This window comes from Nelumbo nucifera, chromosome 7, assembly GCF_055504915.1.
Source record: "Nelumbo nucifera cultivar China Antique chromosome 7, China Antique-T2T, whole genome shotgun sequence".
Classification (NCBI taxonomy): Eukaryota; Viridiplantae; Streptophyta; class Magnoliopsida; order Proteales; family Nelumbonaceae; genus Nelumbo; species Nelumbo nucifera.
In genome coordinates, this window is record NC_142655.1 from 33,991,779 (window position 1) to 34,005,825 (window position 14,047).

Consider the following 14,047-nt stretch of genomic DNA (forward strand, 5'->3'; position numbering starts at 1 on the left):
AGAAGATATCTTGTCTCTTTCTCTACTATTAATACAACGTGCAATGCATGTGCCTTTTCAAACTAGACATATAAAAAAACGTTTTATCCTGATTTTCCGTGTTATACATTTCCCTATCGATTTAGTCATTTTCCAAAGGACTTAATCCAAGAAAGGGTATTCCAGCCTGGCAATGGCAGATTAGTTGAACCTTCATAGATGTGGGATCATCGTGCCTAGGGATGGCAATTTTCCCTATCCCGACGGGAATCCGATAAAGATTGTTTTGGCGGGATGGGGATGAGGACGGGGATTAATAGAAATCCCTGATCAGGGTCGGAATAAAACATTATTTATAATTTAAAATTTTTATTTATTTTAAGTAAATTTATTTTTCAAACAAAATTATTATCTAAAAAAATTTAGGAATCAGGGATAGAAGACAAATTTTATTCACGGTAGAGATCAGGGACGGAGATAGGGGTTAATTTCAGAATCAGGGGCAGGGACGGAGAGTATGATCCCCGCCCCGTTGCCATTCCTAATCGTGTCAGTTGAGAAATGATTAATTGAACGTAGTAGCTGTTAAGTGGGCTGTAGATCCGATTATAAAACTCCACGTCAATAATAAAATTCATGGAACCTACAGTCATTTAACTTTTCACCGTGGGTTTCATGTATTTTATTACCGATGTAAAGCGTTATTGTTGGTTCCGCATCCACTGAACAGACATCACGTTCAACTAATTCCAATTCCCATCGTAATTAGACCTGTTCATGGGTCGGGTAATTGGACGGGTAGGCCCGCTTGACCTGTTATAAATCAGGCTTAATTATAATTTTTAGGCCTGCGGACTCGAGCTCAGGCTTAAAGCACTGGCCCTGATTGTTTTCAGGCTAGGCTCAGACTTTCTCAAAAAAGCCTGGCCCAAGCTCAAGCCCAAGCCCGACTTGATACTATATATTAAATAATAAAAATATATTTTATTTAATAAAAAATATATAATTTTTTTTTGTTCTTTTTTTTCAAGTAATAGTGAGATGTCTATTATTTTTGAGTTTTGAAGGTTTTTAATATAAATAAAATACTTTTTTATTGAATAAAAATGAAAAAAAAAATTCTGGCCGAGCTCAGGCTCGGGCCCGGGCTTTGAACTTTATATGAGGGCTGGTTTCGGGCTCAGGCCTGAATATATTCTGTTGATACATATACAAAGCCTGGTCTAAACCCAGCCCGACCCGGCCCATGAACAGGTCTAATCGTAATGTGTTATGGCTGTTGCGTTGTGTCGTTGTGTCATTATTTGCCTCACAGTCCTAAACACAGCCACAGCGTCATTATTTGTCTCACAGTCCTAATTCCTAAACACAGCCACAAGTTTAGCTCATTGGTTGTTTTCTTTTTTTTGCCCCAATCAACCAAAACGCCTCAAATCAAAAAGTTTGGCTGTTTGTAAAAAACAATTTAGGTTATTTTTCAGCTTCCTGCACATGAAATGTTACCTAACTTAAGTCCTTATTTGTCATTTTTTGAGAAAGAACATTGATGGCAGATATTTTTTATACGTTCATCTGGATTTTTTGGCGATTTTCCTCTGCACTCCAATTTGGGTTGAGGAGGACCAATACCACTTCACTAGGAGTTCACTTTTGCTACGACACTGTTGTAGTGTAGTGCTAAAACAGAAAATTATGGCCTTTGATGCATTGCAGTGACCCCACCAAAAAGTTACTTCATCTAATATTCAAGATCAGTACAGGGCTACGATTAAGGTTTTCGAACCGTCATTGATCTGGATGGTCGGACCGTTTGACTCGGGAACCTTTCAGGCAATTGGTTCTGTTTTACTTAAAATCCGGTTTAATAAAAAATTAGTAATCCATTGACTCAGGCGATCAAATTGTCAACCCATTCGATGATTTTTAACTATTTTTTATTTTTAATTATTTTTTTAATTTCTAATTTATTTGTCAGAACAGACTGTCCGTTTGAACTAGATGATTGGACTATCCACCCAGAAACCAATGGCCACAACAATTCTATTTCCCAATCGTTTTTTAAAACGTTGACTATGACACTGTATTAGCAAATGTGGATGGGCTGCCAGAGACTAAGAGCGAGATCCCCCATCAAATGATTCAAGTCCACCCTATTCAATTTGCTAGAAGGGTATGTGATGTCTCTGCCCAACAGTCAAGAGCAGGGAGATGAGAGGTGTATTTGGGATTACCGCATATGTAATAAAACTTCACTTTGATAAAGTTTGGAAAAAGAAGATCAACTGTGTTTTCAAAATGAAGGTAAGTTTGATATTACAAAAAGAAAAAAAAAATAATGATAGGTATAAATGGCTCACAACGTTTGATGAACAGAGGGCCTGGTGAGGCTATTTTAGAAGGTATCAGTAAGTAATTTTTGAAATTATATATAAATAGTTTCCTTAAACCTTAGTGTACATGTAAGTAATTAACCCTAAGGCCTCGTTCACTTTTCAGGAGGTTATTTATCCAGATAAATGTGTTTATCTATATTCTTTTATTTCTCAGTTAAATAAGACAATAACAGTTTTTAACCATAAAAAGTCATTATTAAAAGGGATAATTTTTTCCATTTAAATATCGACAACTTCCTCCTAAGTGGAAAAGTTATTTATCCACCTAAGAAATGGGTATTAAAATTCAGAAAAAAAAAATAAATTTTCTGTAGACCTCACATAAATTTGAAAAAAGAGCATGAATATCTTCGTCAATTGGATTCTCCCACCCCCCACCCCCTAAAAAAAATCCAAAAAAAAAAAAACTAATTAATTTTGTGGCCTAAGGAACACTAAGAACTATTTAGCATAAAAGTATGTTGTGTTGACTAAAATTCCCTTAAAAATCACATGACAAAAAAATCTGGATACTAGATTAATTCCTCCCTTCCTTGAAAACTTGATAGTTATGAAGTCTATAAATTGTTGAAGTGATATTCAGTTTCCATAGCCTCTAAAAACCTCTCTCTCTCTCTCAATAAGTTTCTTGCAAGAATTTGAGCATTAAGAATGCCTTCCCAACCCAACGTCCCTGAAAGGACCAAAAGATCAACTTGCCATGAAACCATGGAAAGAGAAGAAGAGAAGGATGGCATTGGCATGGAGGAGTATTTCCCTTCTCCATCTGAGCCTAAACCCAGTCACCCTGAACATGATGACCACAACGCCTCATTCCGAATTTTCCATGAAAACATTTCATTGGAGATGGAAAGGGCTAAACTATCGACCAGGAGAGAGAATTTTCCCCAGTGTGATGCTGTTCAATCAGGGTCACAAGGGGATAGTATTTTCTTGACCTGGGAGGATCTCTGGGTCACCGTCTCCAACGGGAAAACTAAGTGCCGCTCGCTCCTTCAGGGTCTCACGGGCTACGCCCAGCCTGGCGAGTTCTTGGCCATCATGGGTCCCTCTGGCTGTGGCAAATCCACCCTCTTGGATGCATTGGCAGGTAAGCTTTATGGCATCGTTTGATAATACTTTTCAGACGTTTGACATCTGAAAATTTTGTTTTTTAGACATCAGACACTTTTGGATTTGTATCTGAATATATGATTTGAAACCCTTTTATCTATCTAACTAACGTTATCTCATCTATACATGAATTTTGTTTCACCATTCCATTATCACAATATTTCTAATTTTTAAGCTTTTTTGTTTTTTTAGTTTCTTATGAGATGTTCTTCCAAATCACCAATTTCAGGAAGATTGAGTTCAAACACAAGGCAGTCTGGGGAGATCCTCATCAATGGTAGAAAGCAGACGCTAGCTTTTGGGACCTCCGTAAGAGCTAAGAAGATGTTCTTTCGGTTAACCTGGATTTATTTCTCAGCTGCTTCAGTGTCTATATAAGTTTTACAAGAGAACATTCTTTTATCAGTTCATCTAATCATCAATAATGTGTTGGCCGTTTGAAGACGGCCTAAATGGCTGAACCTAGTGGTTTATTGGTTTGAGCATACAACAATGTTTTAAAAATCCATTCAGAACGGGAATCAGTTCGACTGTCCGGTCCAAATGGATTGGCCTGGTGAAACATAGTGGTTGTATGGCTGATTTCCGGGCTGATCAGGGTCAATGACAGTTCGTACAAAAATCAAACCTAGCTTCAGTTTCAGCCATTAAGATTATGACCTCCTTAATAACTTATTCACTAAAAATAAATAAGTCATTCAGTTCACCCACTTCACCTCAGCTGTTATAAAGCGGCCTCAGTGTTGTGAAGCCTCAAACTCTTTAATAATGGCCGGGTTGTCTATAAATACCAGCGCAGTTGGAAACAAATTGATCTTGAAACAATAATATGTTAATAAATAGTCATATTTAGTCTTATATGTGTTACTGTATGAACTATATGTTTAATTATGGGCTGCATTTGTTTGCAAACAAATGCAAATCTGAATTGAGTTCAGTTTTGCATCCATTTGAGATTGATTTATGCTGTTACCTGATGCAAAATTATATTTGCAATTTTTGTCTCATTTGCATGCATTAGCGGTGCAAATTTTGCATCCTTTTTCATATCTTAATATAAAGTGAGTATCACATCAATTTGCTTTCTACTTCATTTCTCTTTCATATAAATTAGGGACCACTTTAATTATTTTATTTCTTACAAACAAACAAGATAATATCAAATCTAAAGCAAAAGAAAATCAGGATTTAAAATTTTAAACTCAATCATTTGCAAATGATTTAATGTTTATAGCAGCAGTTTTTTTAAACATTTTAGTACCAGGCATGATTTTTTTACTTGGATGTTTACATTTAGGGTCATTTATTAAAATATTCCGTATAGTTTCAATGATTTACTAAAACCTACCATATAATTTGCATTTAGCTAAAGCACCCCTATAGTTTGCACCAATTTATTTAATCGGCCTTTCATTAATCAAAGGAAAATGAAAATACCTAGTAAGACACCAGCAACCACTCTGATTAATTTTGTTTTAAATACAAAGTGTTAGGATAGTACTTTTGGAATATAATAAATAATCATGGGCCCATGCCCTTGAACATTTTTCACTCAGTTTAGGTGATCATGTTACTATTTTCAGATATGGTTTTTAAAACCGGATCGGACTGGATAGTCGGACCAAAAAAATCAGGAACTGGTCAGGTGATCGGTTTTGTTTTACCCCAAAACTATTATTTCGCCAAAAACTGTTGATTTGGTCAGCAAACCACTAACTCGGGCAGTCGAACCGTTCAAACCATTTGAATCGTCTAACGTTTGGTCGTTTTTATTTTATTTTATTTGTTAGAATGGGCCATCCATTCGGTTCGAATGGCCAAACTGTTCGACCCAGAAACCGAACCCCTGACCGATTTATTGTCTGATTCGATTTTAAAAACCTTGTTTCCAGATGGCGAAACAAACACTTCTTAGTGAAAGGAAGTACAGGTAGTGTGACCGTATAAAATAAAAATTATATAGTAGGTTTAGTAAATGACACTTGAATTCAATTTCTTATGGTAGTAACAGTGGTATTTTTCCCAATAATTTAGGCCTACGTGACCCAAGATGACACCCTCATGACAACATTAACCGTCAGAGAAGCCGTATATTATTCTGCCCAGCTCCAGTTGCCAGACTCCATGTCAAGATCTGAAAAGAAGGAGAGAGCTGAGATGACAATGAGGGAACTGGGCCTGCAAGATACAATGAATACAAGAATAGGAGGATGGGGAAGTAAGGGACTAAGTGGGGGCCAGAAAAGGAGGGTCAGCATTTGCATTGAAATCTTGACACGCCCAAAGCTTCTGTTTCTAGATGAGCCCACCAGTGGGCTCGACAGTGCTGCATCCTACCATGTCATCAAAAGAATTGCTGACCTTGCCCAACAAGATGAAAGGACTATCATTGCATCAATACATCAACCTAGCAGTGAAGTTTTTGAGCTCTTCCACAATCTCTGTCTTCTATCCTCTGGTAGAACAGTTTATTTTGGTCCTGCGTCTGCAGCAAATGAGGTATGGAATTATGTTTCAATCCTTCTTTTTTTTTCCGGGCTGAAGGTTTTAATGTTTAGACCCCTTTTGTTTTTCGGAATTTAATTTATATTTACTTGGGTTGTTTCTTGGAAAATATTTATCCAGATAAGAGTATTTATCCATATTCTTTTATTTCTTAGGTAAATAAGACAATGACTGTTTTCACCATAAAAATTTATTAGTAAAAATGATGTTTTTGTCTCATTCAAGTGTCGGCAACTTTCCCCTAATCGAAAAAGTTATTTACTTAGTTGAGAGATGGGTATTCATCCACATAAATCTGAAAAAAAAGAACATGGGTATTTTGATCAATAGGAACCAAAATCCCATTGACCAACTTTCCAGGCCCTTAGTATAAAGATAAAGCATACTTAGGTACAAAATGGAAATGAAAATGATTCAATTTATAGGGTGTTTTCCAACATGCATAAACCTACTTATATGGTGTGATACTATGAAACTGGACCTAATTGGATGGCTTTGATTCCAGAGATTCTGAAAAGGCATTAGTAGACATTATTCAATGTAAATTGAGTCTCATTCTCTGAAATGGTGGCCACACAGATTATGGTTGTGTTTGGTACCATTATTGTTTTTTCATTAAATGTTTGGGGCTGATCATTAGAAATTGGTGTTAAAATATGAGTTGTAACATTTTGGGTTGATCAATACAAATTTTCGTTGTCATTTGAAACATCAAATTCAATGTTTCAACTACTCTAAACCGCAATGATCACTCCCCACATGCATTTTTCCGTCCAAGTTAATTCCTTATATGACATGACATACTCATCTTTCAATTATAGTTCTTCGCATTGAATGGTTTCCCATGCCCAACTTTGAGGAATCCGTCTGACCACTTCCTTAGAACGATCAACAAAGATTTTGATCAGGTGAGTAGATTTTTCTTCAAGTGTTTTTATGATAGATGATAGAAACATAAAGTGATGTCTCAAATTTCAAGTTGATGTTTATACCAAGGTTCAAAATATCGATACAATCCGAATTAGACTGTATTGGGGTTCACTCCCTTTATTTTAAACCTGTGGTTCAGAGGGGTCAATTTAAGACTTGTTTACCCCCTGAACTGGGTTAAACCGCAAAATACCCCTCCTGTAAGGGTGTATCAGAAAGTCCCCGATACGGCCCGATATGTATCGAACGATGTTTATAAAAGAAAGAGCTAATCAATAGCAACGTTTCTTTTTGGAAGGACATTTTTATTACGCTTAAAATTCTTGATTAATGTCACCAGGATATTGAACAAGGTTCTGATGGATTGAAGATGACCACAGAGGAAGCAATCAACATTCTTGTGCGTTCATACAAATCATCGGAAATTTGTCAACAAGTTAGAACACGGGTGGCTGAGTTATACAAGAAGGTCTGTAAATAATTCAATTCATCATCATGTTGAAGTTTGTAGTAATTGGGTTCGACTATGATATCCAAGAAGTTCATAACCACACAACTGGTATATATCATAAAAGAGATGATCAATCAGGTGGTATTAATCAAAATTCACAGGAGTGATTTGATTGGTCAAAACTCTTCGATCCCATGTCTTTGCAGTATCTTAGATTTTCCCATTTTCTTTTATAAAATCCATCATTGACTATACTTTCTAATAGTATCATTCTTAAAATTCACTCTCCCTCAATAGTCAATGATTGTAACATCTTCCCTGGATCAAGGTTCAAAGTATTGATACACCCCAATACATCAAAAGGGGTGTATCGGTACTTTGAACCTATCACCTTTTTTTTAAGTTTTTTAATTCAAAATTTGAGAGGAGATGTGGAAATAATTTTATTTAAAATTTAAAATAAATCATTTAAAAAAAAACATGAAAACAATGTATTGTTGACGTGCTGATACATTGAATGGGTTTAGGTGCTATTTAATATTACAAAGAGGAAAGAGAGGTGAGGAGTCCTCTCACCACAAAGCTCACATGGACCTCCTCTCATTTTTCATATATGTGATTAGTTATTTATAAATTCAATTATTAGAAATATAAATAGTCAAAATAAAAACCCTCTTAGGTCTTAATTGCCTCTAATAAAAATCCATCATTATTTAAATAAAAATCTGTTGAGATCCTAGTTGTTTTTAATAAAATCCAATCTCTCTCTCATGATCAATATTTGTAACATCTTCCCTTCCCCCATTAAATCCCTACTTTCCTCTTTAAATCTCTTTGTCTCTCTTACCCTTTTAAGTCTCTCTAATAAAGTAAGTGTATAAATTTGATGGATTGGATTATGCTAAGGTCCAAACGAATTATGACCAAATCTAAAATGGATCCTCGGTAGGACTCAAAGTGATGTCAAAAGTCAAACCCAAGTAGGGGTGCAGTGTGGGTCTCATTCGGTGGGAGTATTGATAAATTTTTAATGGGCTTGAACCAATGTTTTCGGACCACTGTTGATCCGGACGATCGAACCATTCAGCCTAAGAACCATCCAGACAACCGGTTTCATTTTACCTCAAACCCGGTTCCTGGCCAAAAACCGTTGAATTGGCCAGTGACCTACTGACTCGGATGATTGAACCGTTGACTCATTCAACGATTTTTTTTATTTTTTGTTGGAATGGATCATTCATTTGAACCAGATGGTCGAACCATCAACTCAAAAACCAGTGGCCAGAACGATTCCAATTTTAAGTCGGTTTTTTAAAACCTTGACTTGAACTCCGACCCAAACTTAATGCAGTTGAAATTCTTCAAATTAAAGTCACCATTGCCCTACATCCAAAACTGACCAAATTTCTACTTAACCCCATGCATTGCATGGGTTTACTTACTAGTTTTATTAAATCTCAAAAGAAGAAAAACCTAGAAGGGGGACATAAAATCCTTATCCCCCTAAAAACCTATACAAAAACAATCTTCAACTCATACTACATACATAAATACAAATGGGAAGAGATGTCTAAAGATTTGCTTGTTACCTTTTAATTTGTAGGGAGGAAAAACTCTGGAGAAGAAGGGAAGTCAAGCAAGCTTCTTTACTCAGTCACTTGTTCTTACAAGAAGATCTTTCGTCAACATGTACCGTGATGTAGGCTACTACTGGTTACGATTTGCTGTCTATATCTCTCTTTGTTTATGCGTGGGCACGGTATTTTACAAAATCGGTCATAGCTATGGCTCAATTCAGGTAAGGTGGTGAAAGTGGGTATGTACGTAGCGGAGTTTTTGAGGAAAGAAAGGGATATTAATTATAGCTAATTCTACTTCATTTTAGGCGAGATCTTCGGTGCTCATGTACATAGCTTCATTCATAACGTTTATGGCAATTGGTGGATTCCCTTCTTTTGTTGAGGACATGAAGGTTGGCTGATCTATCTCCTTAAATTAATTCCTTTTTTTTTTAATTTTATCCATAGAATTGTCTCTCTATTGTTTATTTGGCAGTAGGGATGGCAATTTCTCCATCCCCAACGGGGACCCGATTTCCCCAACCCGATGGGGTTGGGGATGGGGATTGTTTTGGCGGGGCAGGGATGGGGACGGGGATGGGAATTAATAGGAACCCCTGATCAGGATCAGAGTTGGGGTCGGGGATGGGGATTGAGGTCCCCGCCCCACCCCAACCCTGATTATGTATGTATATATGTGTGTATATATATATTCGAAACATATATAAAAAATTATTTATAAATTAAAATTTTTATTTATTTTAAGTAAATTTATTTTTCAAATAAATACTGTCATCTAAAAAATTTTGGGGATTCGAGTCCCCACAGGGAACCCATCCCTGTTGGGGATCAGAGATGGAGGACAAATTTTATCCCCGGCAGGGATCGAGGACGAGGACGGGGTTAATTTCATAATCGAGGTCAGAGACGGAGAATATGATCCCCGCCCCGTTGCCATTCCTATTTGGCAGTTTCATGGCATAGAATAATGTTTTAATGAATCAGCAGTGTTTTATAAGACTCGGACCAGAACCTTGTGATATCAGTTAAATAACAATTTTCATCATGATTTGAGCAAGCCTAGATCTCCATGCAAAAACTCTGCTCACATAGCATCCAGTTGCACATTAAGAATATCTTCTGTACATATATGTTAAATTCATGGGGAGATACTCCTAATGTGTGACTGGATTCCCATGCTTTCCAAGTGTGCAGAACAAGAATATATACATTCAGGCGGTAAGTGTGCAAACCATACATTGAGGCTATATCTCTTGATTCTTGCAAACTTGGAGTGCTGTAGTTATATCTCTGGTGTGCAACATTTACATGTTGTTGTGCTTTTATGCAGTGTTGATACCATAAAACATTTATACACAAGGTAGAATTATCATTTTTGGTTTTAAAATAAATAGGAAATACATGAACACACAATTCGAACTGTATTAGCATGTAAGTTAAGCATGTAAACATTTAAAATCTTAGGGCATGTTCGTTTTTCGGTAAATGTATGGAAAAAGTTGCTCAATGGAAAAACCAACAATCCCACATCCTCTTTGCAGATTCTCTCAAGATCCATGGAAAAAGTTATTTTTCTTAAGTATCACTTACGTGGCTTCTCCCATATGGGTAAATAACTTTCCCACGTAAGGGGAAGTTGTGAGACAATATTGACTCTTTTAGTTTTAAGGATAAAATGATACTTATCTCATTCACCTAAAGCTCGGTTTGGAAAGAGTACAAATACAAATTTGTAGAGTGCAAAACCATGTTTTGCACATAGGTAAATACACTTACCCGAATAAGTATAATTACTCGGGTAGATGGAACAAAAGAGAAACAAACACGGCCTTAATTAGTGTTATTAAACATTAAATTTTCTCTTTTATTGTAATTTGTTTTCTCTTGATATGCAGATATTTGAACGAGAAAGGTTAAATGGGCATTATGGAGTTGGTGCTTACGTTATGGGCAACACACTTTCTTCCATCCCATACTTGCTTCTAGTTTCTGCAGCTCCCGGGGCAATTGCTTATTACTTAGTTGGGCTTCAAAGGGGAATTGAGCATTTCGTGTACTTCACACTACTGCTCTTCATTTGCACTCTATTGGTTGAAAGCTTAATGATGATCATTGCAAGTGTTGTACCAAATTTCCTTATGGGCATAATTTCTGGAGCTGGAATTCAAGGGTTGATGATGTTGAATGGTGGATTCTTTCGACTGCGAGATGATATCCCAAATCCTTTCTGGAGATACCCAATCTACTACATTTCTTTTCATAAGTATGCGTTTGAAGGGTTCTATAAGAATGAGTTTGAAGGGTTAACATTCCCCAGCAATCAAGGAGGGCAGCCCATATTAATGAGTGGAAATGAAATCTTGAGGAAAACATTGCAAATGGACATGGACTACTCCAAGTGGGTTGATCTTGCAGTCTTATTAGGCATGGTGGTTCTTTATCGGCTCATCTTCCTTGGTATTATAAAGTTTGTTGAGAAGTTTAAGCCCATTATTAGAGCTCTTGGAACTATTTCCCCCAAGCAAACAACACAAGTCATGGTGAACCCCTATTCTACACCTTTACATGAAGCAGGCATATAGCTCTGTTTTGCTTCTTATGTATTACTGGTAATTCATGGATAGTTTCTTGTTATAAGTGGGCAGTTTCTAACGTGAGAGTAAAAGACATTTATGCCCATTGTATGCTTGAACAAGAGGGGTAGAAAACGTCCACTGAAAACTCCAGAAAGAAGGGGCATTCGCTCTTTTATAGGTAGTATAGATATAGGTTATGTATTGGTTGTATTGTATGCATGATGCTCATATGTCCAGTCCTCGTTATTGTATTTTGGATTTTTTTTACTTATTTGTTTGTATTAGGGATTATTGTAACAAATAAGTTTAAGTGGTGGTTATGATAAGGTTGAATTGGATTAGGATAGTTTGGATATAATTTGGTCCGAGTTGGATTTATGTCTATGAATCTATAAATATAATGTAGTTGTCATATACTGAGCAATGCATTTTTTCTACTTTTCTCTGATCTTATATGGTATTAGAGTCCAAGGCTCCACCTAGGCCCCATTCATTTTTCGATAAGTTATTTACTTGGGTAAGTTTTTCCTAGGAAACACTTACCCAAGTAAGTGCATTTACCCATGTTCTTTTATTTCCTAGGTAAATAAGGCAATGACCATTTTAGCCATAGAAATCCATTATTAAAAAGGGTCCCCACATAAAGCTGAAAAAAGAACATGGGATTCTTGGTCAATGGGAACCAAAATCCCATTGACCAACTTTCCTCCCTCTCCAAATCCAAAAAAAGAACACCCCCCTAGAGGCATCTCATTGTTTTCCCATATTTACGAATGGTGGCCAGCATCTTAGGGCATGTTTGGTTCAACTCTCATAAGTGACTGTAGAACAGTTAAAGCATTGATAATCATCCTTAGATTGATGAGATAAACCGTGATCAGTTGGGAGTACTGCTGCTTTTGTTAGGAAGCTCTCAGCCCTACTGCAAACATCTAACGGAATCTCATCCTTATGGGTGAGATTCCTCTAAGCTCCCACATTTGGAGTACATTGTGATAAAAATACTCCCAACAGAAACATGAGAAATCAACCCAGATTTAAAAAGGTAACAATGGATTTCTTTCCTAAGATATAAATGGTCAACAATGCTTAAAATACTACAACTCTACAACTACAAATTTCATCAGGTCTCAGACCTCCCTAAACAATCCTCCTAAATAATTCAATGTCCTTTCAGGATTCTAGTTCTGAGTGAAAGCAGATATAATAGCTCCCCAATCATTCAAGTTACTAGAATACCTAATATCACCAAATACCATCTCAAACAATTCAACTACTCCAATTTTTGCATATATATTAATCAAAGAGCCCCTCACTATGTGTTAGAGAATATCAACCTATTCAAGGACCTCATCTAACAGCTTAAGCTTTTAGATAGAATGGTTCTTTGAGAGGAATCTGAATAAAACCCATTTTTATAATTAAGAAATGGATTTTAAAGGCTTAAGCTTGCAGACAGCTGTATGATATTCTCTGAGACCTCGATTATAGGATGTTTGAAAATAAAAGACATTCTCACTCATTTTGTTGCGGTGCCAGTGCCCAAAATTTTCAAATCTACACTCCAATTCTCAAAAAAAATGCCAACGAGATTCCAAAAAATCATAGCAAAAATTCTGAAGATCCCAATCCAAGCAAAGTCTAATATCTATTTGGGAACTCCCATAATAAATGGTAGAGTTTCAAAGAGCACATTCTTGAATCTTAAGGAAAGGGTTAATAACAAGCTGGCAAGCTGGAAAAAAAAAAAAAAAACACTTATCCTTAGCAAGTAGAATGGCCCTACTGAATGCTATAACAAATACAATGTCGCAATTTCACATGAGTTCTTTCAAACTTCCCCAAAATATCATTGATGAAATTGATAAAAGCCAAAGGAACTTCTTATGGACAAATTCTAGTGAAAAAAAAAATGATTCATTTAATTGGATGGAACAAAGTGTGTACCCCAAAATGTTGGGGTGGTTTGGGGCTAAAAAACCTCCATTGGGTTAATGAAGCCAACTTAGCAAAGTTGGGCTGGAAAATATTACTTATCAATGATAACCTTTGGGTTAAAATTATTAAAACAAAGTACATTCACAAGGAGGACTTTTGGAATGTGAAGGAAAAGAAAGGTATATCATGGGCTTAGAGATGTATCCTTAAGGGATGAGATCTCCTTAAAAAAGAGTTAGGTTGGGAAATAAACAATGGAAAATCTATCAAGTTTTGGAAAAATACTTGAGTTGGCAATACCTCCTTGGACCAAATTATTCATCCTGATAGAATTGAAAATGATAATCTCCTTGTTATTGATCAAAATAGGAGTGTATGGATTGAAAATAGAATTTGTAGCATGGTTCATTTGAATATTTGGGGGAAAATAAAATCTATCTTTATCCCCTCAAATAAAAAAAGAAGATAAATTAGTGTGGAGACTTAGCTGTGATCGAAAATTCCCAATTAAGTTTGCTTATAAATTAAAATGTAACTTGTTTATTCATGAAGAGTTGAACCCAAAGTGGAATTCAACTGTTT

General features: G+C 36.1%; 1 protein-coding gene across 1 annotated transcript; it reads left to right on the top strand.

Moving 5' to 3' along the window:
* Positions 1-2,933: 2,933 nt before the first annotated feature.
* LOC104598308 (ABC transporter G family member 1-like) lies at positions 2,934-11,975 on the top strand. The gene is made up of 8 exons (XM_010260315.3): positions 2,934-3,462; positions 3,715-3,794; positions 5,520-5,984; positions 6,812-6,898; positions 7,261-7,389; positions 8,975-9,169; positions 9,257-9,343; positions 10,847-11,975. The coding sequence occupies exons 1-8, from the start codon at positions 3,024-3,026 to the stop codon at positions 11,531-11,533; spliced, it is 2,169 nt and encodes a 722-aa protein (XP_010258617.1). The 5' UTR covers positions 2,934-3,023; the 3' UTR covers positions 11,534-11,975.
* The last annotated feature ends 2,072 nt before the right edge of the window (positions 11,976-14,047 follow it).